Here is a 26,093-nt window from a genome sequence, read left to right on the forward strand (position 1 = left end):
CACAAAGATACTCCTCGAGAAGAGCAACTCCAAGACACATAATTGCCAGATTCACCAAAGTTGAAATGAAGGAAAAAATCTTAAGGGCAGCCAGAGACAAAGGTCGGGTACCCACAAGGGAAGTCCATCAGACTAACAGCAGATCTCTCGGCAGAAACTCTACAAGCCAGAAGAGAGTGGGGGCCAATATTCAACATTCTTAAAGAAAAGAATTTTAAACCCAGAATTTCATATCCAGCCAAACTAAGTTTCATCAGTGAAGGAGAAATAAAATCCTTTACAGATAAGCAAATGCTTAGAGATTTTGTCACCACCAGGCCTGCCTTACAGAGACCCTGAAGGAAGCCCTAAACATGGAAAGGAACAACCGGTACCAGCCATTGCAAAAACATGCCAAAATGTAAAGACCATCGAGGCTAGGAAGAAACTGCATCAACTAATGAGCAAAATAACCAGTTATATCATAATGGCAGGATCAAGTTCACACATAACAATATTACCTTAATGTAAATGGACTAAATGCTCCAATTAAAAGACACAGACTGGCAAACTGGATAAAGAGTCAAGACCCATCAGTCTGCTGCATTCAGGAGACCCATCTCACATGCAGAGACACACATAGGCTCAAAATAAAGGGATGGAGGAAGATCTACCAAGCAAATGGAACAAAAAAAGCAGGGGTTGCAATCCTAATCTCTGATAAAACAGACTTTAAACCATCAAAGATCAAAAGAGACAAAGAAGGCTATACATAATGGTAAAGGGATCAATTCAACAGGAAGAGCTAACTATCCTAAATATATGCACCCATACAGGAGCACCCACATTCTTAAAGCAAGTCCTGAGAGACTTACAAAGAGACTTAGACTCCCATACAATAATATTGGGAGACTTCAACACTCCACTGTCAACATTAGACAGATCAACGAGACAGAAAGTTAACAAGGATATCCAGGAATTGAACTCATCTCTGCACCAAGGGGACCTAATAGACATCTATAGAACTCTCCACCCCAAATCAACAGAATATACATTCTTCTCAGCACCACATCACACTTATTCCAAAATTGACCACATAATTGGAAGTAAAGCACTCCTTAGCAAATGTAAAAGAACAGAAGTTATAACAAACTGTCTCTCAGACCACAGTGCAATCAAACTAGAACTCAGGACTAAGAAACTCAATCAAAACTGCTCAACTACATGGAACTGAACAACCTGCTCTGAATGACTACTGGGTACATAACGAAATGAAGGCAGAAATAAAGATGTTCTTTGAAACCAATGAGAAGAAAGATACAACATACCAGAATCTCTGGGACACATTTAAAGCAGTGTGTAGAGGGAAATTTATAGCACTAAATGCCCACAAGAGAAAGCTGGAAAGATCTAAAACTGACACTCTAACATCACAATTAAAAGAACTGGAGAAGCAAGAGCAAACACATTCAAAAGCTAGCAGAAGGCAAGAAATAACTAAGATCAGAGCAGAACTGAAGGAGATAGAGACATAAAAAACCCTCCAAAAAATCAATGAATCCAGGAGTTGGGTTTTTGAAAAAATCAACAAAATTGACAGACCGCTAGCAAGACTAATAAAGAAGAAAAGAGAGAAGAATCAAATAGACGCAATAAAAAATGATAAAGGGGATATCACCATGGACCCCACAGAAATACAAACTACCATCAGAGAACACTATAAACACCTCTATGCAAATCAACTAGAAAATCTAGAAGAAATGGATAATTTCCTGGACACTTACACTCTTCCAAGACTAAACCAGGAAGAAGTTGAATCCCTGAATAGACCAATAGCAGGCTCTGAAATTGAGGCAATAATTAATAGCCTACCCACCAAAAAAAGTCCAGGACCAGATGGATTCACAGCTGAATTCTACCAGAGGTACAAAGAGGAGCTGGTACCATTCCTTCTGAAACTATTCCAATCAATTGAAAAAGAGGGAATCCTCCCTAACTCATTTTATGAGGCCAACATCATCCTGATACCAAAGCCTGGCAGAGACACAACAAAAAAAGAAAATCTTAGACCAATATCCCTGATGAACATCGATGCAAAAATCCTCAAGAAAATATTGGCAAACCGGATTCAGCAGCACATCAAAAAGCTTATCCACCATGATCAAGTGGGCTTCATCCCTGGGATACAAGGCTGGTTCAACATTCGCAAATCAATAAACGTATTCCAGCATATAAACAGAACCAAAGACAAGAACCACATGATTATCTCAATAGATGCAGAAAAAGCCTTTGACAAAATATAACAGCCCTTCATGCTAAAAACACTCAATAAATTCGGTATTGATGGAACATACCTCAAAATAATAAGAGCTATTTATGACAACCCACAGCCAATATCATACTGAATGGGCAAAAACTGGAAAAATTCCCTTTGAAAACTGACACAAGACAGGGATGCCCTCTCTCACCACTCCTATTCAACATAGTGTTGGAAGTTCTGGCTAGGGCAATCAGGCAAGAGAAAGAAATCAAGGGTATCCAGTTAGGAAAAGAAGAAGTCAATTGTCCCTGTTTGCAGATGACATGATTGTATATTTAGAAAACCCCATTGTCTCAGCCCAAAATCTCCTTAAGCTGATAAGCAACTTCAGCAAAGTCTCAGGATACAAAATTAATGTGCAAAAATCACAAGCATTCTTATACACCAGTAACAGACAAACAGAGAACCAAATCAGGAATGAACTTCCATTCACAATTGCTTCAAGAGAATAAAATGCCTAGGAATCCAACTTACAAGGGATGTAAAGGACCTCTTCAAGGAGAACTACAAACCACTGCTCAGTGAAATCAAAGAGGACACTAACAAATGGAAGAACATACCATGCTCATGGATAGGAAGAATCAATATCGTGAAAATGGCCACACTGCCAAGGTAATTTATAGATTCAATGCCATCCCCATCAAGCTACCATGATTTCTTCACAGAATTGGAAGAAACTGCTTTCAAGTTCATATGGAACCAAAGAGAGCCCGCATTGCCAAGACAATCCTAAGTCAAAAGAACAAAGCTGGAGGCATCACGCTACCTGACTTCAAACTATGCTACAAGGCTACAGTAACCAAAACAGCATGGTACTGGTACCAAAACAGAGATATAGACCAATGGAAAGGAACAGAGTCCTCAGAAATAATACCACACATCTACAGCCATCTGATCTTTGACAAACCTGAAAGAAACAAGAAATGGGGAAAGGATTCCCTATTTAATAAATGGTGCTGGGAAAATTGGCTAGCCATAAGTAGAAAGCTGAAACTGGATCCTTTCCTTACTCCTTATACGAAAATTAATTCAAGATGGATTAGAGACTTAAATGTTAGACCTAATACCATAAAAATCCTAGACGAAAACCTAGGTAGTACCATTCAGGACATAGGCATGGGCAAGGACTTCATGTCTAAAACAGCAAAAGCAACGGCAGCAAAAGCCAAAATTGACCAATGGGATCTAATTAAACTAAAGAGCTTCTGCACAGCAAAAGAAACTACCATCAGAGTGAACAGGCAACCTACAGAATGGGAGAAAATTTTTGCAATCTACTCATCTGACAAACGGCTAATATCCAGAATCTACAAAGAACTCAAACAAATTTACAAGAAAAAAACAAACAACCCCATCAAAAAGTGGGCAAAGGATATCAACAGACATTTTTCAAAGGAAGACATTCCTACAGCCAACAGACACATGAAAAAATGCTCATCATCACTGGCCATCAAAGAAATGCAAATCAAAACCACAATGAGATACCATCTCACACCAGTTAGAATGGCAATCATTAAAAAGTCAGGAAACAACAGGTGCTGGAGAGGATGTGGAGAAATAGGAACACTTTTACACTGTTGGTGGGATTGTAAACTAGTTCAACCATTATGGAAAACAGTATGGCGATTCCTCAAGGATCTAGAACTAGATGTACCATATGACCCAGCCATCCCATTACTGGTGATATACCCAAAGGATTATAAATCATGCTGCTATAAAGACACATGCACACGTATGTTTATTGCAGCACTATTCACAATAGCAAAGACTTGGAATCAACCCCAATGTCCATCAGTGTCAGACCGGATTAATAAAATGTGGCACATATACACCATGGAATGTTATACAGCCATAAAAAAGGATGAGTTTGCGTCCTTTGTCCTTTGTAGGGACATGGATGCAGTTGGAAACCATCATTCTTAGCAAACTATCACAAGAACAGAAAACCAAACACCGCATGTTCTCACTCATAGATGGGAACTGAACAATGAGATCACTTGGACTCGGGAAGGGGAACATCACACATGGGGGCCTATCATGGGGACGGGGGAGGGGGGAGGGATTGCATTGGGAGTTATACCTGATATAAATGACAAATTGATGGATGCTAACGAGTTGATGGGTACAGCACACCAACATGGCACAAGTATACATATGTAAGAAACCTGCACGTTATGCACATGTACCCTAGAACTTAAAGTATAATAAAAAAAAGGAGGAAACACCTAGTCCAACTCTTGCTCTTTGTATTCTTATTTTAGATATCATTCATATCATCTCCCTTTTGTTAATGCTGTCTGCCCCCCACCCCCTCATCATCACAGTCAATATTAGAACATTTTCATCATCACCAAAGAAATGCTCATATACATCTCCCTACCCCAAACTCTTGGTAACTCAAATTTATGTTCTGTCTTTATGGATTTGCCTGCATATTTTATATTACATGAGCCGGTATTTTAATTGTTTGTTTACAAATCTCTCTCTCTCCCTGGACTGTAAACTTCTTAAGGATAAGTACAGTGTCTTAGCTAACTTCTTGTCTCCAGCCCTTAAGACAGACTGTATTACATAGAAAGCTCGATAATGGAATAATTGGTTTAGTTTTGCTTTTCTTAATTATGATCACATTCCACGTCTGCCCTCATTATATCCACATAGCTGAATATTCCCAGTTACCTCATCTACTTATATAGAAAAACTCTCAGCTAATCTCTTTCATTAAATACTGATTTTTAAGATCAGTTTCATTTGTATAAGATAACTTTTATTTTAAATTGGAATGGTAGATGTGAGTTCACTCTGCCCTTTTATACTGTTACCTTGTATCTTTAAATCCAGATTGTTTTTTAATCTGGAAACGAGTTGTTTTGTTGACAATCATATGATAGAGTATTACACCATTGCCTCTATTACAATATTTATTCAGATGTGGAAATCCTCTTGGAGATTGGTTCTTAATTTATGTGAATAGAAGTATTATATTTCTAATAGATTTGTGCTTAGCATTTTTGTTAGGTGTTATTAAACATATAAATCAATTTGCAGATATTTTAGTAAATAAAACAATATATTAGTAGGAGGATGTTGATGTTTGGTGGGCATGTAAGAAGGCAGAACAGAAAAAAGAATTGTTCAGTGTTGATACTTCAGAAATGGCTAAATACAGCTAAGGAAAAAAGATGAAAATTTACCTTCATCGGCAGTCCAGACAAATTCTAATGTTGCTTCTAAAGTGGTATAGGCAGTGATTTTCTTATGTGCATAATATCATAAAAACCATCTAGATTGGTTCCTCTTTCATATAGTTAATGTTTTTTCTTCTTTATTCATGCTTGGTAATAAATATAATCTAGTAAAATTAAGTCATCAGCTAATTAGAACAATATGTCACAATGTGTGAGTTACCTTTAAAATTATTTATATTTTTATTTATTATTAGGGTGAATTGATGCTTGTAGATAAAGTATATTTGTTTTTACAGTCTTATTAACTGTGGCCAATTTGAGGAAAGCTGTGCTACTTGTTTATTGCATTTATTAAGAATAACACTAGTTCATGTGGAAAGTATAAATGGAAACTTAAATCTTTTTGTGTTTTCCCTTTCCTTTTTAAATTTTGTTTTATATATCACTTCCCTGTCTAATGTAGTTGGATAATAAAGCATCTTTTCTGATAATTTCATAACACCAGTATATTTTTAAACTTTTTGAAAATGTGATACATAGGCACCAAGAGTAGAAGCACAAGTTCTTCTGGGATCTTTGGTTTGCTTTCCCAACTTATGTTGTGAACTGCCTTCTCTTCATCCCAACATTCCTGATGTTGCTGTGTCTCAGTTTACAGATGTTAAGGTAAGAAATGAGATGCTAATTTTTAGCACTCAAATTATTTTATAATCATAAAGTACATGCAATAAAATTTGTATTATTTCTTTTCTTTTTGAAATCCACACAATTGTCAAAGATTTTTGCACATTGATTTTTGTATCCTGAGACTTTACTGAAGTTGCTTATCAGCTTAACGAGATTTTGGGTTGAGACGATGGGGTTTTCTAAATATACAATCATGTCATCTGCAAACAGGGAGAATTTGGCTTCCTCTTTTCTTAATTAAATACCCTTTATTTCTTTCTCCTGCCTGATTGACCTGGCCAGAACTTCCAACACTATGTTGAATAGGAGTGGTGAGAGCGGGCATCCTTGTCTTGTGCCAATTTTCAAAGGGAATGCTTCCAGTTTTTGCCCATTCAGTATGATATTGGCTGTGGGTTTGTCATAAATAGCTCTTATTATTTTGAGATGTGTCCCATCAATACCTAATTTATTGAGAGTTTTTAGCATGAAGGGTTGAATTTTGTCAAAGGCCTTTTCTATATCTATTGAGATAATCATGTGGTTTTTGTCTTTGGTTCTGTTTATATGCTGGATTACGTTTATTGATTTGCATATGTTGAACTAGCCTTGCATCCCAGGGATGAAGCCCACTTGATCATGATGGATAAGCTTTTTGGTATGCTGCTGGATTCGGTTTGCCAGTATTTTCTTGAGGATTTTTGCAGCAATGTTCATCAGGGATATTGGTCTAAAATTATCTTTTTTTTGTTGTGTCTCTGCCAGGCTTTGGTATCAGGATGATGCTGGCCTCATAAAATGAGTTAGGGAGGATTCCCTCTTTTTCTATTGATTGAAGTATCCTCCAGACACAAAGGATTGAATGCTCATTAGGAGCATATCCTTTTTTGTGTTTAAAACATAAATCTAATGGCATTTTTGTTCTTCTGAGCCACTGTAATATTTGACCCTGTTGATGTTTCTGTCCTTTTCTGAATGTCTCTTTATCTTTTATTGCACAGATCTTGACTTACTTTTCGCCTAAGTATTCTGACTCCTTAATCGACTAATTTTCTTTTCTCTATTTGCTAAACATATATCCAGTTCAATATTTTACCCTTGTATTTCTTCTTTTCTTTTCCTCCCCTTTAAATATTTTATTCATTTACATAATTTTAACTAATATTTTAACTTGTTTCAAAATTCATTGTTATATTTTACAAATTATTAAGGATGAATATTTCTCCCTTAGCTTTATTGAGGTAAAATTGACAAAAATTTCGCATATTTAAGGTGTACAATATGGTGTCTTGATACACATATACAGTGTGATAAAGATCAAGCCAAATAACATATCCATCACCTCACATAGTTACCTTTTTTTGGTGAGGAGGAGTAAGAGAAACCAAGATCTACTGTCTTAGCAGGTTTCAAGTGTACGATACCGGTACCTGTAGTCACTGTTAATTGTAGTCACCATGCTGTACATTAAGTCTCCAGAGTTTAGTCAGCCTGCATATTTGAAACTTTGTAACCTTTAACCAACATTTTCCTGTTTCACCCACTCCCTAGCCCCTCTTAACTACCATTCTACTCTCTGCTTCCAAGACTTCAACTTTTTATATTCCACATGTAGGTGAGAACATGCAGTATTTGTCTTTCTCTGCCTCTCATATTTCACATAGCATCATGTTCTCCAAGTTGATTCGTATTGTCACAAATGACAAGATTTCCGTCTTTTTAAAGGCTGAGTGGTATTCTATTGTATGTGTATTCATGTATTTGGGTGGGTGTGTCACATTTTCTTTATCCATTAGTCCTTCAGGGGACAGTTAGGTTTTTTCCGTATCTTGGCTATTGTAAATAATTCTACAATGAACATAGCAGTGCACTTATCCCTTTGACATGCTAATTTCATTTCCTTTGGATATGTATACCCAGAAGTAGGATTGCTTTGGATTGTATGGACATTTTAATAATTCTGTAATCTATGGACACAGATATGTTTCTATTTATTTCTGTCTTTTTCTGTTTCTTTCATCAGTGTTCTATAGTTTTCCACGTACAGATCTTTTACCTCTTTTGTTATGCGTATTCCTAAGTATTTTGTTGTTTTCAATGCTATTGTTAAATTGGATTATTTTCTTAATTTCTTTTTCAGATAGTTCACTGTTAGTGTATAGAAACACAACTGATTTTTGTATGTTTTGTTTCCTGCTACTCTACTGAGTTTATTAGTTCTAATAGTTTTTTGGTGGAGTCTGTAGGGTTTTTTATATATTAGATTATGTCATCTGTAGACAGAGACAGTTTTAATTCTTCCTTTCCAGTATGGATGCCTTTTCTTTTTTCTGCCTAATTGCTCTGGCGAGGACTTCCAATACTATGCTGAATAGAAGTGGGGAGAGTGGGCATCTTAATCTTGTTCCTAATCTTAAAGTAAAACCTTTCAGCTTTTTGATGTTGATTATGATGTTATCTGGGCTTGTTATGTTGAGGTACAACCTCATTTGTTGAGTTACAACCTCATTTGTTGAGTTTTTATCATGAAAGGATGTCATATTTTTCATGCAAAAAAATTTATATTTTATCATGAAAGGATATTCATACCTTTGAGCTATGTATTCTACTTAAGTGCTTTTTCTTCACCTATTGACATAATAAGATTTTTGTCCTTTGTTCTGTTAATATGATGTATTAGTTTTATTGCTTTGTATATGTTGAACCATCCTTGCATCACAGTGATAAATCCTGCTTAATTATGACATATGACCCTTTTAATGTTCTGATGAATTTGGTTTGCTAGTATTTTATTGAGGATTTTTGCATCTATATTCATCAGGGATATTGGCCTGTAATTAATTTTTTTTTTCTGGTAATGCTTTTTGTCTGACTTTGATGTCAGGGTAATGCTGGCCTCTTAAAATGAGTTTTGAAGTATTCGCTCATCTTCAGTATTTTGGAAATGTTTGAGAAGGATTCTTCTCAGATTCTTTATTTGAAATACTTTGTAGAATTCACTGGTGAAGCCATCTGGTTCTGACTTGTAATGATATTTCTCACAATTTTTAAAATCTTCATACCTATGAGCTATTAATTCTACTTTAATTATCTGCCTTTATCACTCTTCTAATCAGGAAGAAATGTTATTTTTTGAACATATGCTTTTGGCTATAAATTTCTGAAACTTTAGCTACTTTTATAAATAATATTGGTCTCTTTAATGGTAATATGTACATGAGAACAAAGACTGCTTTAATAACCACTTAGTAAATATTTGTAGAATTAATGAGTGAAATCTCAGTCATTGCTGTTCACTGTTTCCCCCTTATTTTAGGAACTTATAATCAAAACTGTATTAAGCTCGGCAAGAGATGAGCCCTCTGGTCCTGCAAGGTAGGTCTTAGACTGACTGTAACTATTTTTTTTTTTTTTTTTTTTTTTTTTTTTTTATTATACTTTAAGTTCTAGGGTACATGTGCATGACGTTTATATCATGTATAACTCCCCAATGCAATCCCTCCCTCCTCCCCCCTCCCCATGATAGGCCCCAGTGTGTGATGTTCCCCTTCCCGAGTCCAAGTGATCTCATTGTTCAGTTCCCACCTATGAGTGAGAACATGCGGTGTTTGGTTTCTCTTCTTGTGATAGTTTGCTAAGAATGATGGATTCCAGCTGCATCCATGTCCCTACAAAGGACGCAAACTCATCCTTTTTGATGGCTGCATAGTATTCCATGGTGTATATGTGCCACATTTTCTTAATCCAGTCTGTCACAGATGGACATTTGGGTTGATTCCAAGTCTTTGCTATTGTGAATAGTGCCGCAATAAACATACGTGTGCATGTGTCTTTGTAGTAGAGTAATTTATAATCCTTTGGGTATATACCCAGTAGTGGGATGGCTGGGTCATATGGTACATCTAGTTCTAGATCCTTGAGGAATCGCCATACTGTTTTCCATAATGGTTGAATTAGTTTACAATCCCACCAACAGTGTAAAAGTGTTCCTATTTCTCCACATCCTCTCCAACACCTGTTGTTTCCTGACTTCTTAATGATTGCCATTCTAACTGGTGTGAGATGGTATCTCATTGTGGTTTTGATTTGCATTTCTCTGATGGCGAGTGATGATGAGCATTTTTTCATGTGTCTGTTGGCTGTATGGATGTCTTCTTTTGAGAAATGTCTGTTCATATCCTTTCCCCACTTTTTGATGGGGTTGTTTGTTTTTTTCTTGTATATTTGTTTGAGTTCTTTGTAGATTCTGGATATTAGCCCTTTGTCAGATGAGTAGGTTGCAAAAATTTTCTCCCATTCTGTAGGTTGCCTGTTCACTCTGATGGTAGTTTCTTTAGCTGTGCAAAAGCTCTTTAATTAATTAGATCCCATGTGTCAATTTTTGCTTTTGCTGCCGTTGCTTTTGGTGTTTTAGACATGAAGTCCTTGCCCATGCCTATGTCCTGAATGGTACTACCTAGATTTTCTTCTAGGGTTTTTATGGTATTAGGTCTAACATTTAAGTCTCTGATCCATCTTGAATTAATTTTCGTATAAGGGGTAAGGAAAGGATCCAGTTTCAGCTTTCTACTTATGGCTAGCCAATTTTCCCAGCACCATTTATTAAATAGGGAATCCTTTCCCCATTTCTTGTTTCTCTCAGGTTTGTCAAAGATCAGATGGCTGTAGATGTGTGGTATTATTTCTGAGGACTCTGTTCTGTTCCATTGGTCTATATCTCTGTTGTGGTACCAGTACCATGCTGTTTTGGTTACTGTAGCCTTGTAGTATAGTTTGAAGTCAGGTAGCGTGACGCCTCCAGCTTTGTCCTTTTGACTTAGGATTGTCTTGGCAATGCGGGCTCTTTTTTGGTTCCATATGAACTTTAAAGCCGTTTTTTCCAATTCTGTGAAGAAACTCATTGGTAGCTTGATGGGGATGGCATTGAATCTATAAATAACCTTGGGCAGTATGGCCATTTTCACGATATTGATTCTTCCTATCCATGAGCATGGTATGTTCTTCCATTTGTTTGTGTCCTCTTTGATTTCACTGAGCAGTGGTTTGTAGTTCTCCTTGAAGAGGTCCTTTACATCCCTTGTAAGCTGGATTCCTAGGTATTTTATTCTCTTTGAAGCAATTGTGAATGGAAGTTCATTCCTGATTTGGCTCTCTGCTTGTCTGTTACTGGTGTATAAGAATGCTTGTGATTTTTGCACATTAATTTTGTATCCTGAGACTTTGCTGAAGTTGCTTATCAGCTTAAGGAGATTTTGGGCTGAGACAATGGGGTTTTCTAAATATACAATCATGTCATCTGCAAACAGGGACAATTTGACTTCTTCTTTTCCTAACTGGATACCCTTGATTTCTTTCTCTTGCCTGATTGCCCTAGCCAGAACTTCCAACACGATGTTGAATAGGAGTGGTGAGAGAGGGCATCCCTGTCTTGTGCCAGTTTTCAAAGGGAATTTTTCCAGTTTTTGCCCATTCAGTATGATATTAGCTGTGGGTTTGTCATAAATAGCTCTTATTATTTTGAGGTACGTTCCATCAATACCGAATTTATTGAGCGTTTTTAGCATAAAGGGCTGTTGAATTTTGTCAAAAGCCTTTTCTGCATCTATTGAGATAATCATGTGGTTCTTGTCTTTGGTTCTGTTTATATGCTGGATTACGTTTATTGATTTGCGAATGTTGAACCAGCCTTGCATCCCAGGGATGAAGCCCACTTGATCATGGTGGATAAGCTTTTTGATGTGCTGCTGAATCCGGTTTGCCAGTATTTTATTGAGAATTTTTGCATCGATGTTCATCAGGGATATTGGTCTAAAATTCTCTTTTTTTGTTGTGTCTCTGCCAGGCTTTGGTATCAGGATGATGTTGGCCTCATAAAAAGAGTTGGGGAGGATTCCCTCTTTTTCTATTGATTGAAATAGTTTCAGAAGGAATGGTACCAGCTCCTCCTTGTACCTCTGGTAGAATTCAGCTGTGAATCCATCTGGTCCTGGACTTTTTTTGGTGGGTAGGCTATTAATTGTTGCCTCAATTTCAGAGCCTGCTATTGGTCTATTCAGGGATTCAACTTCTTCCTGGTTTAGTCTTGGGAGACTGTAAGTGTCCAGGAATTATCCATTTCTTCTAGATTTTCTAGTTGATTTGCGTAGAGGCATTTATAGTATTCTCTGATGGTTGTTTGTATTTCTGTGGGGTCGGTGGTGATATCCCCTTTATCATTTTTTATTGCGACTATTTGATTCCTCTCTCTTTTCTTCTTTATTAGTCTTGCTAGCGGTCTGTCAATTTTGTTGATCTTTTCAAAAAACCAACTCCTGGATTCATTGATTTTTTGGAGGGTTTTTTGTGTCTCTATCTCCTTCAGCTCTGCTCTGAGCTTAGTTATTTCTTGCCTTCTGCTAGCTTTGGAATGTGTTTGCTCTTGCCTCTCTAGTTCTTTTAATTGTGATGTTAGAGTGTCCATTTTAGATCTCTCCTGCTTTCTCTTGTGGGCATTTAGTGCTATAAATTTCCCTCTACACACTGCTTTAAATGTGTCCCAGAGATTCTGGTATGTTGTATCTTTGTTCTCATTGGTTTCGAAGAACATCTTTATTTCTGCTTTCATTTCGTTATGTACCCAGTAGTCATTCAGGAGCAGGTTGTTCAGTTTCCATGTAGTTGAGCGGTTTTGATTGAGTTTCTTGGTCCTGAGTTCTAGTTTGATTGCACTGTGGTCTGAGAGAGAGTTTGTTATAATTTCTGTTCTTGTACATTTGCTGAGGAGTGCTTTACTTCCAATTATGTGGTCAATTTTGGAATAAGTGCGATGTGGTGCTGAGAAGAATGTATATTCTGTTGATTTGGGGTGGAGAGTTCTATAGATGTCTATTAGGTCCGCTTGGTGCAGAGATGAGTTCAATTCCTGGATATCCTTGTTAACTTTCTGTCTCGTTGATCTGTCTAATATTGACAGTGGAGTGTTGAAGTCTCCCATTATTATTGTATGGGAGTCTAAGTCTCTTTGTAGGTCTCTAAGGACTTGCTTTATGAATCTGGGTGCTCCTGTATTGGGTGCATAGATATTTAGGAGAGTTAGCTCTTCCTGTTGAATTGATCCCTTTACCATTATGTAATGGCCTTCTTTGTCTCTTTTGATCTTTGATGGTTTAAAGTCTGTTTTATCAGAGACTAGGATTGCAACCCCTGCTTTTTTTTGTTCTCCATTTGCTTGGTAGATCTTCCTCCATCCCTTTATTTTGAGCCTATGTATGTCTCTGCATGTGAGATGGGTCTCCTGAATACAGCAGACTGATGGGTCTTGACTCTTGATCCAGTTTGCCAGTCTGTGTCTTTTAATTGGAGCATTTAGTCCATTGACATTTAAGGTTAATATTGTTATGTGTGAACTTGATCCTGTCATTATGATATTAACTGGTTATTTTGCTCGTTAGTTGATGCAATTTCTTCCTAGCCTCGATGTTCTTTACATTTTGGCATGTTTTTGCAATGGCTGGTACCGGTTGTTCCTTTCCATGTTTAGGGCTTCCTTCAGGGTCTCTTGTAAGGCAGGCCTGGTGGTGACAAAATCTCTAAGCATTTGCTTATCTGTAAAGGATTTTATTTCTCCTTCACTGATGAAGCTTAGTTTGACTGGATATGAAATTCTCGGTTGAAAATTCTTTTCTTTAAGAACGTTGAATATTGGCCCCCACTCTCTTCTGGCTTGTAGAGTTTCTGCCGAGAGGTCTGCTGTTATTCTGATGGGCTTCCCTTGTGGGTAACCCGACCTTTCTCTCTGGCTGCCCTTAAGATTTTTTCCTTCATTTCAACTTTGGTGAATCTGGCAATTATGTGTCTTGGAGTTGCTCTTCTGGAGGAGTATCTTTGTGGCGTTCTCTGTATTTCCTGAATTTGAATGTTGGCCTGCCCTACTAGGTTGGGGAAGTTCTCCTGGATAATATCCTGAAGAGTGTTTTCCAACTTGGTTCCATTTTCCCCCTCATTTTCAGGCACCCCAATCAGACGTAGATTTGGTCTTTTTACATAATCCCATACTTCTTGCAGGCTTTGTTCATTTCTTTTTCTTCTTTTTTCTTTTGGTTTCTCTTCTCGCTTCATTTCATTCATTTGATCCTCAATCGCTGATACTCTTTCTTCCAGTTGATCGAGTCGGTTACTGAAGCTTGTGCATTTGTCACGTATTTCTCGTGTCATGGTTTTCATCTCTGTCATTTCGTTTATGATCTTCTCTGCATTAGTTAGTCTAGCTGTCAATTCTTCCACTTTTTTTTCAAGATTTTTAGTTTCTTTGCGCTGGGTACGTAATTCCTCCTTTAGCTCTGAGAGGTTTGATGGACTGAAGCCTTCTTCTCTCATCTCGTCAAAGTCATTCTCTGACCAGCTTTGATCCATTGCTGGCGATGGGCTGCGCTCCTTTGCAGGAGGAGATGCGCTCTTATTTTTTGAATTTCCAGCTTTTCTGCCCTGCTTCTTCCCCATCTTTGTGGTTTTATCTGTCTCTGGTCTTTGATGATGGTGACGTACTGATGGGGTTTTGGTATAGGTGTCCTTCCTGTTTGATAGTTTTCCTTCTGACAGTCAGAAGGACTGTCTGTTGGTCTGTTGGAGATTGCTTGAGGTCCACTCCAGACCCTGTTTGCCTGGGTGTCAGCAGCAGAGGTTGCCGAAGATAGAATATTGCTGAACAGCGATTGTACCTGTCTGATTCTTTCTTTGGAAGTTTCCTCTCAGGGGTGACTCCACCCTGTGAGGTGTGGGGTGTCAGACTGCCCCTAGTGGGGGATGTCTCCCAGCTAGGCTACTCAGGGGTCAGGGACCCACCTGAGCAGGCAGTCTGTCCGTTCTCAGATCTCAACCTCCGCGTTAGGAGATCCACGGCTCTCCCCAAAGCTGTCAGACAGAGTCGTTCGCGTCTGCCACGGCCCCGCTCTTTCCCCTAATGGACTGCAGCTGTGCGCTGTCCGCAGAGGTAGAGTCTACAGAAACAGGCAGGCTTCCTTGAGCTGCTGTGAGCTCCACCCAGTTCGGGCTTCCCAGCGGCTTTGTTTACCTACTTAAGCCTCAGCAATGGCGGGCGCCCCTCCCCCAGCCTCGCTGCTGCCTTGCGGATAGATCGCCGCAGATGGCTGTGTTAGCAGTGAGGGAGGCTCCGTGGGCGTGGGACCCTCCCGGCCAGGTATGGGATATATTCTCCTGGTGTGCCTGTTTCCTTAAAGCGCAGTATTGGGGTGGGAGTTACCCGATTTTCCAGGTGTTGTGTGTCTCAGTTCCCCTCGCTAGGAAAAGGGATTTTCTTCCCCCTTGCGCTTCCAGGTGAGGCGATGCCTCGCCCTGCTTCAGCTCACGCTGGTCAGGCTGCAGCAGCTGACCAGCACCGATTGTCCGGCCCTCCCTAGAGAGATGACCCCAGTACCTCAGTTGAAAATGCAGAAATCACCGGTCTTCTGTGTCGCTCGCGCTGGGAGTTGAAGACTGGAGCTGTTCCTATTCGGCCATCTTCGAGTTTACCTCGACTGTAACTATTCTGTGTTTGGAATTTTAGAAGTTGACTGAATTTTTAGAGCAGCCCAGATTGTTTTAGATACATAAAAGCCATTCTAAATTACACTTTTAAGTTGCTTGAATGATTAAGTGTTCTTACTTATTTTCATGATTTAAATACTAACCTTTCTTCATAAACAGAATCCTAGTCACCTTTTTCAGTAACTTCACTCTTTATCTCTGAAATGATTTGTTTTAATTTTATTTTATTTAAGTACATTTTGTTTATTATTCAGTTATATTTTTCAGTGTCTTTTATGCAGTACCTTGAAATGCAGTAGCAGGTACCCAATGAATTTTTGTTAAATTGAATTAAAGTAAATATTTTATTACAGAAAGTAGTATACCTAATAAAATAGCATATTTTAATATTTACAAATATTTGATCAAGATTTTTTAAAAATAGAATATAAGTCATAGTTTTAGATTTTTTTCTAAATGTCTTAAGAAATAAAAGCTGACATTTTCTCTGTTTTGCAAAACCTTTCCAAAAAAAGATTGAGATTTAAATTAGCAGGTTACTAGTAGCATACCATGTTTCTTCTCTTTCCCAAAATAACATTAAGTCATATTTTATATTTCTTGATGCTAATTCTAATAATACATCATTTGCCACAACATTAGTCTGTGCTACTACTCCTCAGATCTACATCTCTGTAAAGCTCCTGTTTTCCAGTTATCTACACATTTTTTGACCCAAAGTTCAAAATGTACAGATCATGGCTTTGACGATTTGGATTCTTATTCTAATTTAAATCTTTTTCAGCAAATAAAAATAATGTACAGTGAACCATTTGTTTAAATTAAGACATAGCTCCAGTTTTTAAAATTTTAATTGCACGTTTTTCTCTCTTAATAGCCAAACTAACTAAAAACAAATATCTTTGAGAAAATTGTTCTTTTATGCTAATCCCAATTAAGTTTACAAGGATTTTCGTATAATATTGTTTCATTTAATTCTCATCATAATTTTGAGAGTTTAATAGAATCACCCTCTTCTTCCAGTTTTGCTAGCCAGATACTAATGCTTAGAAAGTTAACAGTAAGTCTCTGATAATGCATAACTGGTGGGATGGGGGTGTAGGCAAGCTAGCTAACATTTTTAAAGCCCTTTGTATGTGTATGCTAGGCACTGTTCTAAGTGCCTTATATTTATTATCTCATTGAATTTTGTGATACCTCTATGAGACAGGTATAATTTTCATCCACCTTTTAACAGAAAAGAAAACTAGAACCCGGGGAAATTTCAATAATCTGCCCTATCATCTAGATATGACAAAACCCTGGCAGTTTGTCTTCAGAGGCTTATTAGATGCACAATTAAGAAGTGGCAATACCAAGTTTGACCTTAGTGCTTAAAACTGTAGAGCTTTTGCTTTTTGAAAAAAAAAACAAACAAAACCATGTTGCTCCTCAAGTGGAAGAATGTGGAAACCTAAAACAGAGTCGCCTAGAAGTGGACCTGGGAATCATTAACACAACAGCTTGTGTTATGGAGAATATGGAAAAACCCCAGAAGCTGAATTTAAGCATTGTCTCAACTTGTTTTTCTATACCTTTTTAGTATATGTTTTTTTTTTAGAAATTTATATTCCCAGGCCAGGCATGGTGGCTCATACCTGGAAGCCCAGCACTTTTGGAGGCCAAAAAGAGCAGATCACCTGAGGTCAGGAGTTCGAAACCAGCCTGGCCAACATGGTGAAACCTCGTCTCTACTAAAAATACAAAAAATTAGCCGGGTGTGGTAGTGTACCCCTGTAGTTCCAGCTACTCAGGAGGCTGAGGCAGGAGAATTGCTTGAACCAGGGAGGTGGAGGTTGCAGTGAGCCGAGATCGTGCCACTGCACTCCGGCCTGGGCAAGACAGAGTGACACTCTGTCTCAAAAAAAGAAAAAAGAAACTTAATACCCCCAGTCTGAGCAGGAGCAGAGAGTTAAGCTATATGCTGGGAATAATCTAGATTATTCTGACATTTTGTGGAGGGGGGTGTGGGAAACTCTACATGCAAGAAAAAAATATATATATCCTTTCTTTCCACCTCTTGTTACAATAATTGTTAAACATTTGTATTCTCAGTCTCTGCCTTTAGTTAGCTGCATCCATGGAGAGCTTTGCTTCACTTCAGAGTTTATTGTTGCTTTAGGATTATAGATGTTTCCATAGCTAAACCCGAAGCTTGGTTAGTTAGTGCTACAAATATTACCTAGGATTTATGGATGAACAACAGTAGGGAAAAAATAAAGTAGTAGATTTCATCTAGAAGACTCTCAGGTAGTTCTCATAGTAAACAGTTTAGTAGCCTTAACACTCTAGACTAAAAGAAGAGACTTATATAAATGTTTCTAAAAGAACATATACTAAATCTGCTGTGTTAAGGAAGAAAAATCTGCACTGAATTTTTCTGAAGTTTAGCATTCCACTGAAATTAAGAATATCAGTATTGGGACATGGCATATATAACAGGATACTAGAAGAAGGTGACTGTTTTGATACTTAGAACCATTATACATTTTATCAGAAGCTTAAACTTGAACACACTAATAGAATCCTTACTGATTCTAATCATTAAATAACTCTCTTCAAGCTGACACCCAGCTGAAATTATATTGCTATAGAAATGAAGCTTTGCAATACATTAGGGAACAGGATAAAAATTCTACACGTTCTGTTTCTGTTGGATTTTAAAATAAGTTACATAACTTTTATGTTCTCGATTTGTTTTAAAAATAATTTGTAGCTAGAAGTGTTAAATTTAAAATATACAAAAATATTTAACGTACTCCATCAGCTTCATGTTTTTACTTAAGTTCATTTTGCTGTTGTCAGTCAATAAAATTACACTTTCCATTTTGAAAGCAGGTTACATTTTGTTTGGGAAGCCTTGTAGCAATGTCAGTCTGTTAACATGGATTTTTAAAAAACATGTTGTGTGGTATCCCAGCCTATAGTCTTCTTAGTAAATTCTAATAGAAAATTAGGCTCAGACGTTTTGGGATTCTGCTTTCTTCATACTTTCTCTTCTTTGGTTACCTGTTAATGTTTAGAGTAACAAGTTCATTAATTCGTTTAAAATCGTGCATGTTCATTCTGTGTCAGTTCATTGTGGGTCATGTTTGTGGTGGTGGTTTCATTTTATGTAACCGTTGTTGTTTGCCTTTTTTGCAGATGTGTAGCACTTTGTAGTTTAGGTATTTGGATTTGTGAAGAACTAGTCCATGAGTCTCATCATCCTCAAATTAAGGAAGCTCTGAATGTGATTTGTGTTTCCTTAAAGGTAAAGAAAACTGTTTAGTGAAATATATTAAGATAGTAGAGAATGCATGTTTTTTTCTCCAAATATTAATTATATCTTGTGTAACATTTAGTAAATGTTTTCATTACTTTATTATTCTATTATTTTCTTGATCCTGACTCATTCCTTAAAAATTGTTCTATTTCTTGAATTTAGGGTATCTTTATAGTGACTCATTTTTATCTCAACTTTTTATGTATTTAGCTTTGCCCCTAAACTATATATGGTAGATGTCTAAAAAAGGAAACCCACCACTTAAAACATATATAGGATTTTTCTGTTTTTCTTTTTTAACTAGTATTTCTGTAACTTACTGCTCTTTGATCTTTATTACCACTCCCTGAATTCTTGAGCTGTTCAGTTTTTTTGCTTTATCTTTTCAAGTTAAGTGCCTTCTTTGTAGACAGAACAAGATTTTTTCAGTAGTAATAATGTAATTATTTGAAGAGTCTGAATGAATAAATGAGTACTCTTTGTTTATGAAAGGATGCATGATATTATTGTTGTTTTAAGACTTGTAAAAAACCCACAGCACATGTATAAGACTCTAAACATACAAAGTAGTTAACAAATATTTTTAAATAATAGTTACATGACAGATATTTCTAAACATTTACTATGAGGCACGTTGCTAGACAGAGTCAGGGATAACAATAGGAAAAATTTGTAAATACTAGCTTCAAGATGTTAAGAATAGCTGAAAAAGATTAAAATGAGAATAATAAAACATAAAAACCTGAGAGTACTAAATGGGTATATAATATAAACTGAGTGTATAATATAAACTGCTGATTGAGTTCAGAAGAAACAGAAATCATTTTGACTTAGTTATCAGAGAAGACTGGAAAAGAGGAGACACATTGGGGTTTGAAGTGTGGGTGAAATGTGGACATAGAGAAGCATAAAAAGTTTGTCTTTATGCCATTGGGGAGTCATCTGAGTTTTAAGCATAATGTCAGGATCATAACAGTGCTATAGAAGATTAATTTGGAAGTGTGGTGAATAGTTGATTGGAACAGGGCAAAGATTGATAAAAAGAATAGTGATTTAGAGGCCATTGCATAAATCCACATAAGAGAAAATGCAACAAAACTTTAATGAGGACAAACATTACAAAGGAAAATTAAAGTTGTACGTGTCTTTGGAATGTGTTGTGATTTTTTTTTATTTTGCAGCTGGAGATTTATCTTAATCACTTATAAATGTAGGATTTATAATCCTACAAATATATGAAATGTAAAATTTTCAGCAGATAATGCTTTGATGAAAAGTTCATCAAGAAAATTTTTTAAACAATTTTTTTTTATTATTGCAGTTTACTAATAAAACAGTAGCCCACGTAGCTTGTAACATGCTTCACATGCTGGTTCATTATGTACCTAGACTTCAGATTTACCAGCCTGATTCTCCCTTGAAAATTATTCAAGTAAGTAATTTCTCATTTATTTATTATGACCTTGTTAAGTTTTTTTTAGATTTGGATACTTTGGATTGTAAAATTATTTAACAGTTTAAAAATTTTTTACATAGCTAAATAATGGCTACCCATCATGCTTTTTTGTGGTATCAAAGTTCATGATAGTTCCCTTGTCTTTTATGTTAGAAGATTGTATTCCTGGTTTTGGACAAAGTAAAAGCACTAGAAACAATTTATTAGGCCAAGCCCAGTGGCTTATGCCTGTAATCCAGGCACTTTCGGAGACTAAGTTGGAAGGATCGCTTGAGGCCAGCCTAGGTAACATAGCAAGACCCTGTCTTAACAGTTAAACAAAAAACAATTTATTAGTTGTAGTGAAAATTATGTGTAATTACCTATGTCATTGTCTTCATAAACATACATGTTGCTTCATTCCCGCTTCATTCCCTCTTAAGTAGGGAAAACATACCATCATTCCAGTTACCAAAATCAAGACATTATTTTTTTTATTTTCTCTTTAGCCAGTCATTTGTGAATTTTTGTTCATTCTAATTCGTTATCTCCTGTGCTTCCTGCAACACCTGACATACTTCAGTCCTTCACTATTTCTTTCTTGAGATATTGCTGTTGCCTCCTTCTGGTTTGTGTGGTCTTGCTCTTAAAGTCATCATTCACATTTACATGGCTCTTACCATATCACGTACCTGAAAAAAAAAAAAAAAGGACTGATTTTCCTTTGACTGTAAAATAAAGCCCAAAATTCTTTAGCTGTGAATTCAGGGCCTCCACAGGAGAACTCAACTGGTTTTTTAAGAATCATATACAGATTCCTTTGAAATGCCATGTTGTTCAGGCAACTGAATCTGCTTATCATCACTTAAACATACCCCTGGCTTTCTTCCTCCTATCTGAAATGCTTTGCTTCTCTTCTCTAGTGCCCTCATCTTTCAGTGATTGGCTTAAATACCATCTCTTCAAAAATAAAAATCCCCATCTGCTCTCCCTAACCAGAATTTATCATTCTTATCTTCCTGTCTTTATAACATTTTTAGGAAAGATGAGAACTCATATTTATTAAACACCTACCATGTACCAGTCACCTTTTCGTATGATACCTCATTTAATTCTTAGAAGTTTTTTGAGATAGATTATTCCCTTCCCTGTCCCTAATCTCCTCCCTTATTTAAGATGAGAGAACTGAGGATTTAATAACTATATAAGAGTCATAAGCTAAGAGAACAGGACTCAGACCCAAGTCTGTAAGATTCCAAAGTTCATGCTTTTCCCACTCAGTCATCTTACCAGCCTGTTACAGCACTGAATGTAGTAAGTATCGCACTAGTGAGTAAAGTCTTTGTCTGTATAAAGTGTATTGAGAGGAATTTTCTACTTACTGCATTGAAGCAATAATTTCTAAAAATGTAATAGCATACAATACAATGAAAATAAAAATACAATAAATATATACCTATACTTTTTTTTTTTTTTTTTTTCAGACGGAGTCTTGCTCTGTCGCCCGGTCTGGAGTGCAGTGGCCGGATCTCAGCTCACTGCAAGCTCCACCTCCCGGGTTCACGCCATTCTCCTGCCTCAGCCTCCCGAGTAGCTGGGACCACAGGCGCCCGCCACCTCGCCCGGCTAGTTTTTTGTATTTTTAGTAGAGACGGGGTTTCACCGTGTTAGCCAGGATGGTCTCGATCTACCTATACATTTTTAACATGCACATAAAAAATTAAATGAGACTAAATGATTTCTGGGGTAAATGATAACACTGTATATGAAGATTTTGCCTTTTTTTAAGTAATGTCTTTTTCATTTACTTTGTATTCTGTACTTTATATTTATTCAAATAATATTCGGTGTATGATATATGTTAATTTAAAAAGCCACATTTGGCTGGGCATGGTGGCTCATGCCTATAATCTCAGCACTTTGGGAGGCCAACGTGGGCGGATCACCAGAGGTTATGAGTTCGAGACCAGCCTGGCCAACATGGCGAAACCCTGTCTCTACTAAAAATACAAAAATTAACTGGGCATGGTGGCCCACACCTGTAATCCCAGCTACTCAGGAGGCTGAGGCAAGAGAATCACTTGAACCCAGAGCCGAGATCACTCCACTATACTCCAGCCTGTGTGGCTGAGTGAGACTCCGTCTCAAAAAAATAAATAAAAAGTCACATTTTTTTAAAAAGCCTTGTGTGTGTGTGTGTGTGTGTGTGTGTGTGTATGTGTGTGTGTGTGTGTGTTTAAACAAAAGGCCTGGAAAGGCAATAGAGTAGATTTCTTCAGGTGACAGGATTACAGTGGTTTTTTGTTGTTTTGAGACAGGGTCTCTGTCACCCAGGCTCCCAAAGTGGGTGTGGGCCACTGTGCCCAGCCTATGATGGTTTTTATTAGTCTTTTTCTTATCTGTATCTTTTAATTTTTCTATAATGAACATATATTTTCTGTGTGTTTATACATATTGATTTACCCTGTTGAATTGGGAAGAAACCCATTTATGGTTGACAGAATATATATAATTTTGGTTCCGTACATGAGGATTATAAATAATTGATAGTTAAGTGTACTTGAAAAGCTTGCCTATTAAACATTACTTTGAAATAACAGTGTTAATGTGTTTAGAATAAATTTGCAGCAGTAGGTTTTGTATCACTTTAGCATTTAACAATTAAGTTTTAGAATGTACCATTAATTTGACATATATAGAGCTCCTTTTTAAAAAAATTTTTTTTGCTTACAGATCCTAATAGCTACTATCACCCATCTTTTACCAAGTACAGAAGCTTCATCTTATGAAATGGACAAGAGGGTAATTTAAATTTTGTTTGATGATTAATATGTGGTTATTTAGTAAAATATTTGTATTTTAAAACTTTAATGGTATGTATATTTACATGGTAAAAATTTATCTTTGTTCAGAATCAACTATAGTGTGAAATGTCTTTCTGTTATGTAAGTATAACTAAATTATATTTTGGTTCACATTTCATGGCCATTTGATAAAATCTTTGAGTCTCAAGATTGTAAGGAACCTTAGAGGAAATTCTGTCTATCTCTATTTCACTACATTCTGCCCAATTGTGTTCTTACCTATACCTGAAGATTATTAATTCTGAGGAATTCATCACCTCTAAAGGCAGCCACTTGTTTTTGTATAGATAGAAAGTAAAGATATAATATATAGAGATATGTCACTTAAAAGAAGACATCTTCTCTGTCTGCCAAAACATTCTATTAGGTGTCATTTACCTCAGATATTATATTTACCAGTCTAGAGTTTCTTTTTGTTTTGTTTTGTTTTTAAGTTTTCATATCTTACCTGAAATTCTGCATTTCTTCATCAATTATATACATCTTCTCTTATAGATACTTTAACATATTTATAATAATTAAAATAGAGTCCTTGACTACTAAATCCAGTATCTGTGTCATCACTAACTCAGTTTCTATTGAGTTTTTTCCTGTTGACTATGAGTTTAATTTTCCTGTTACTATGTCTATTTTTTAATTATATGCCTGACATTATACATAAATGTTGTTTAAAATTTGTAAAATTTTTTTGAGGCAGAGTCATCTTGCTCTGTCACCCAAGCTGGAGTACTGTGGCGCAGTCTTGGCTCACTGCAACCTCTGCCTCCCAGGTTCAAGTGGGTCTCGTGTCTCAGCCACTCAAGTAACTGGGATTACAGGTGTACACCACCATGCCTGGCCAATTTTGTATTTTTAGTAGAGATGTGTGTGTGTAGGGGCAGGGTCTCATCATCTTGGCCAGGCTGGTCTCAAACTCCTGGCCTCAAGTGATCCACCTGCCTTGGCCTCCCAAAGTGCTGGGATTACAGGCATGAGCTACCTCATCTAGACTCCATTTTTAGCAAAGTGTCCTTCACTTTAGTGTCGCAGGCTATGGTCTAGAATTCCAAATCCAGTTTATGAATAATATCTGGATAACTAATTGTTCATCTTTTTCTATATCATCTTTGTTTCCAGAAGTCTAGCTATTAATATGAAAAAGCTATACTTCTAAGTTTTTGTTCTCTTGCCCACTAAATTTATTAAATTTTTTTTATCATAAAATATGAGTGTGGCATTCTGCTAGGCACTAAACAGAGATAAACATGATACTCCCTATTCTCATGGAATTTAAAAATTAGAGACACAAATGAGGCAACACAATGTAATACTTAGTATAAAAAGTAGAAAAATGTGTAAGATACCAGGTAGAATAGAGAAATAAGTAATTAACTATTGAGGAAGGGCTTATTTAGGAAAAATTCTTTTAAAGTTAAATAGAGACATTAAATAGAGACAAACAGTAGAATCAGAAACTTATTCCAAGTGGTGTGAGTAGCATGTGTAGATCTGGGGACTATAAAATGGTATGGTTTGTTTTGGAGAAACAACTAGGTAGTTCCATATTTTAGAATGTGAAGTGAACGGTTAAGAGTTGGGAAAGTGAAACTTCTTTTTTTTAATTTTTTAATTTTTATTTTTTATTATTATACTTTAAGTTCTAGGGTACATGTGCATAACGTGCAGGTTTGTTACATATGTATACTTGTGCCATGTTGGTGTGCTGCACCCATCAACTCGTCAGCACCCATCAACTCGTCATTTACATTAGGTATAACTCCCAATGCAATCCCTCCCCCTCCCCTCTCCCCATGATAGGCCCCGGTGTGTGATGTTCCCCTTCCCGAGTCCAAGTGATCTCATCGTTCAGTTCCCACCTATGAGTGAGAACATGCGGTGTTTGGTTTTCTGTTCTTGTGATAGTTTGCTAAGAATGATGGTTTCCAGCTGCATCCATGTCCCTACAAAGGGCACAAACTCATCCTTTTTTATGGCTGCATAGTATTCCCTGGTGTATATGTGCCACATTTTCTTAATCCAGTCTGACACTGATGGACATTTGGGTTGATTCCAAGTCTTTGCTATTGTGAATAGTGCCGCAATAAACATACGTGTGCATGTGTCTTTATAGCAGCATGATTTATGATCCTTTGGGTATATCACCAGTAATGGGATGGCTGGGTCATATGGTACATCTAGTTCTAGATCCTTGAGGAATCGCCATACTGTTTTCCATAATGGTTGAACTAGTTTACAATCCCACCAACAGTGTAAAAGTGTTCCTATTTCTCCACATCCTCTCCAGCACCTGTTGTTTCCTGACTTTTTAATGATTGCCATTCTAACTGGTGTGAGATGGTATCTCATTGTGGTTTTGATTTGCATTTCTCTGATGGCCAGTGATGATGAGCATTTTTTCATGTGTCTGTTGGCTGTATGAATGTCTTCTTTTGAGAAATGTCTATTCATATCCTTTACCCACTTTTTGATGGGGTTGTTTGTTTTTTTCTTGTTAATTTGTTTGAGTTCTTTGTAGGTTCTGGATATTAGCCCTTTGTCAGATGAGTAGATTGCAAAAATTTTCTCCCATTCTGTAGGTTGCCTGTTCACTCTGATGGTAGTTTCTTTTGCTGTGCAGAAGCTCTTTAGTTTAATTAGATCCCATTTGTCAATTTTGGCTTTTGCTGCCATTGCTTTTGGTGTTTTAGACATGAAGTCCTTGCCCATGCCTATGTCCTGAATGGTACTACCTAGGTTTTCTTCTAGGATTTTTATGGTATTAGGTCTAACATTTAAGTCTCTAATCCATCTTGAATTAATTTTCGTATAAGGAGTA

General features: G+C 36.8%; 1 protein-coding gene across 17 annotated transcripts in view; it reads left to right on the forward strand.

The window, feature by feature from the left end:
* The window catches only part of RALGAPA1 (Ral GTPase activating protein catalytic subunit alpha 1), a 323,646-nt gene that overhangs the window by 153,850 nt on the left and 143,703 nt on the right, over positions 1-26,093 (forward strand). For all 17 annotated transcript variants that reach the window (XR_004431673.1, XM_033188254.1, XM_033188250.1 and 14 more), the window contains 5 exons: positions 6,028-6,153; positions 9,470-9,528; positions 18,859-18,967; positions 20,301-20,411; positions 23,148-23,216. Coding sequence is in view for 16 of the 17 variants with exons in the window: in XM_033188254.1 (XP_033044145.1) it covers positions 6,028-6,153; positions 9,470-9,528; positions 18,859-18,967; positions 20,301-20,411; positions 23,148-23,216 (474 nt within the window). In the remaining variant the exon portion in view is untranslated. The remainder of the gene's footprint in view (positions 1-6,027; positions 6,154-9,469; positions 9,529-18,858; positions 18,968-20,300; positions 20,412-23,147; positions 23,217-26,093) is intronic.

The sequence above is a fragment of the Trachypithecus francoisi genome, unplaced genomic scaffold, assembly GCF_009764315.1.
Source record: "Trachypithecus francoisi isolate TF-2019V2 unplaced genomic scaffold, Tfra_2.0 Lachesis_group3, whole genome shotgun sequence".
NCBI lineage: Eukaryota > Metazoa > Chordata > Mammalia > Primates > Cercopithecidae > Trachypithecus > Trachypithecus francoisi.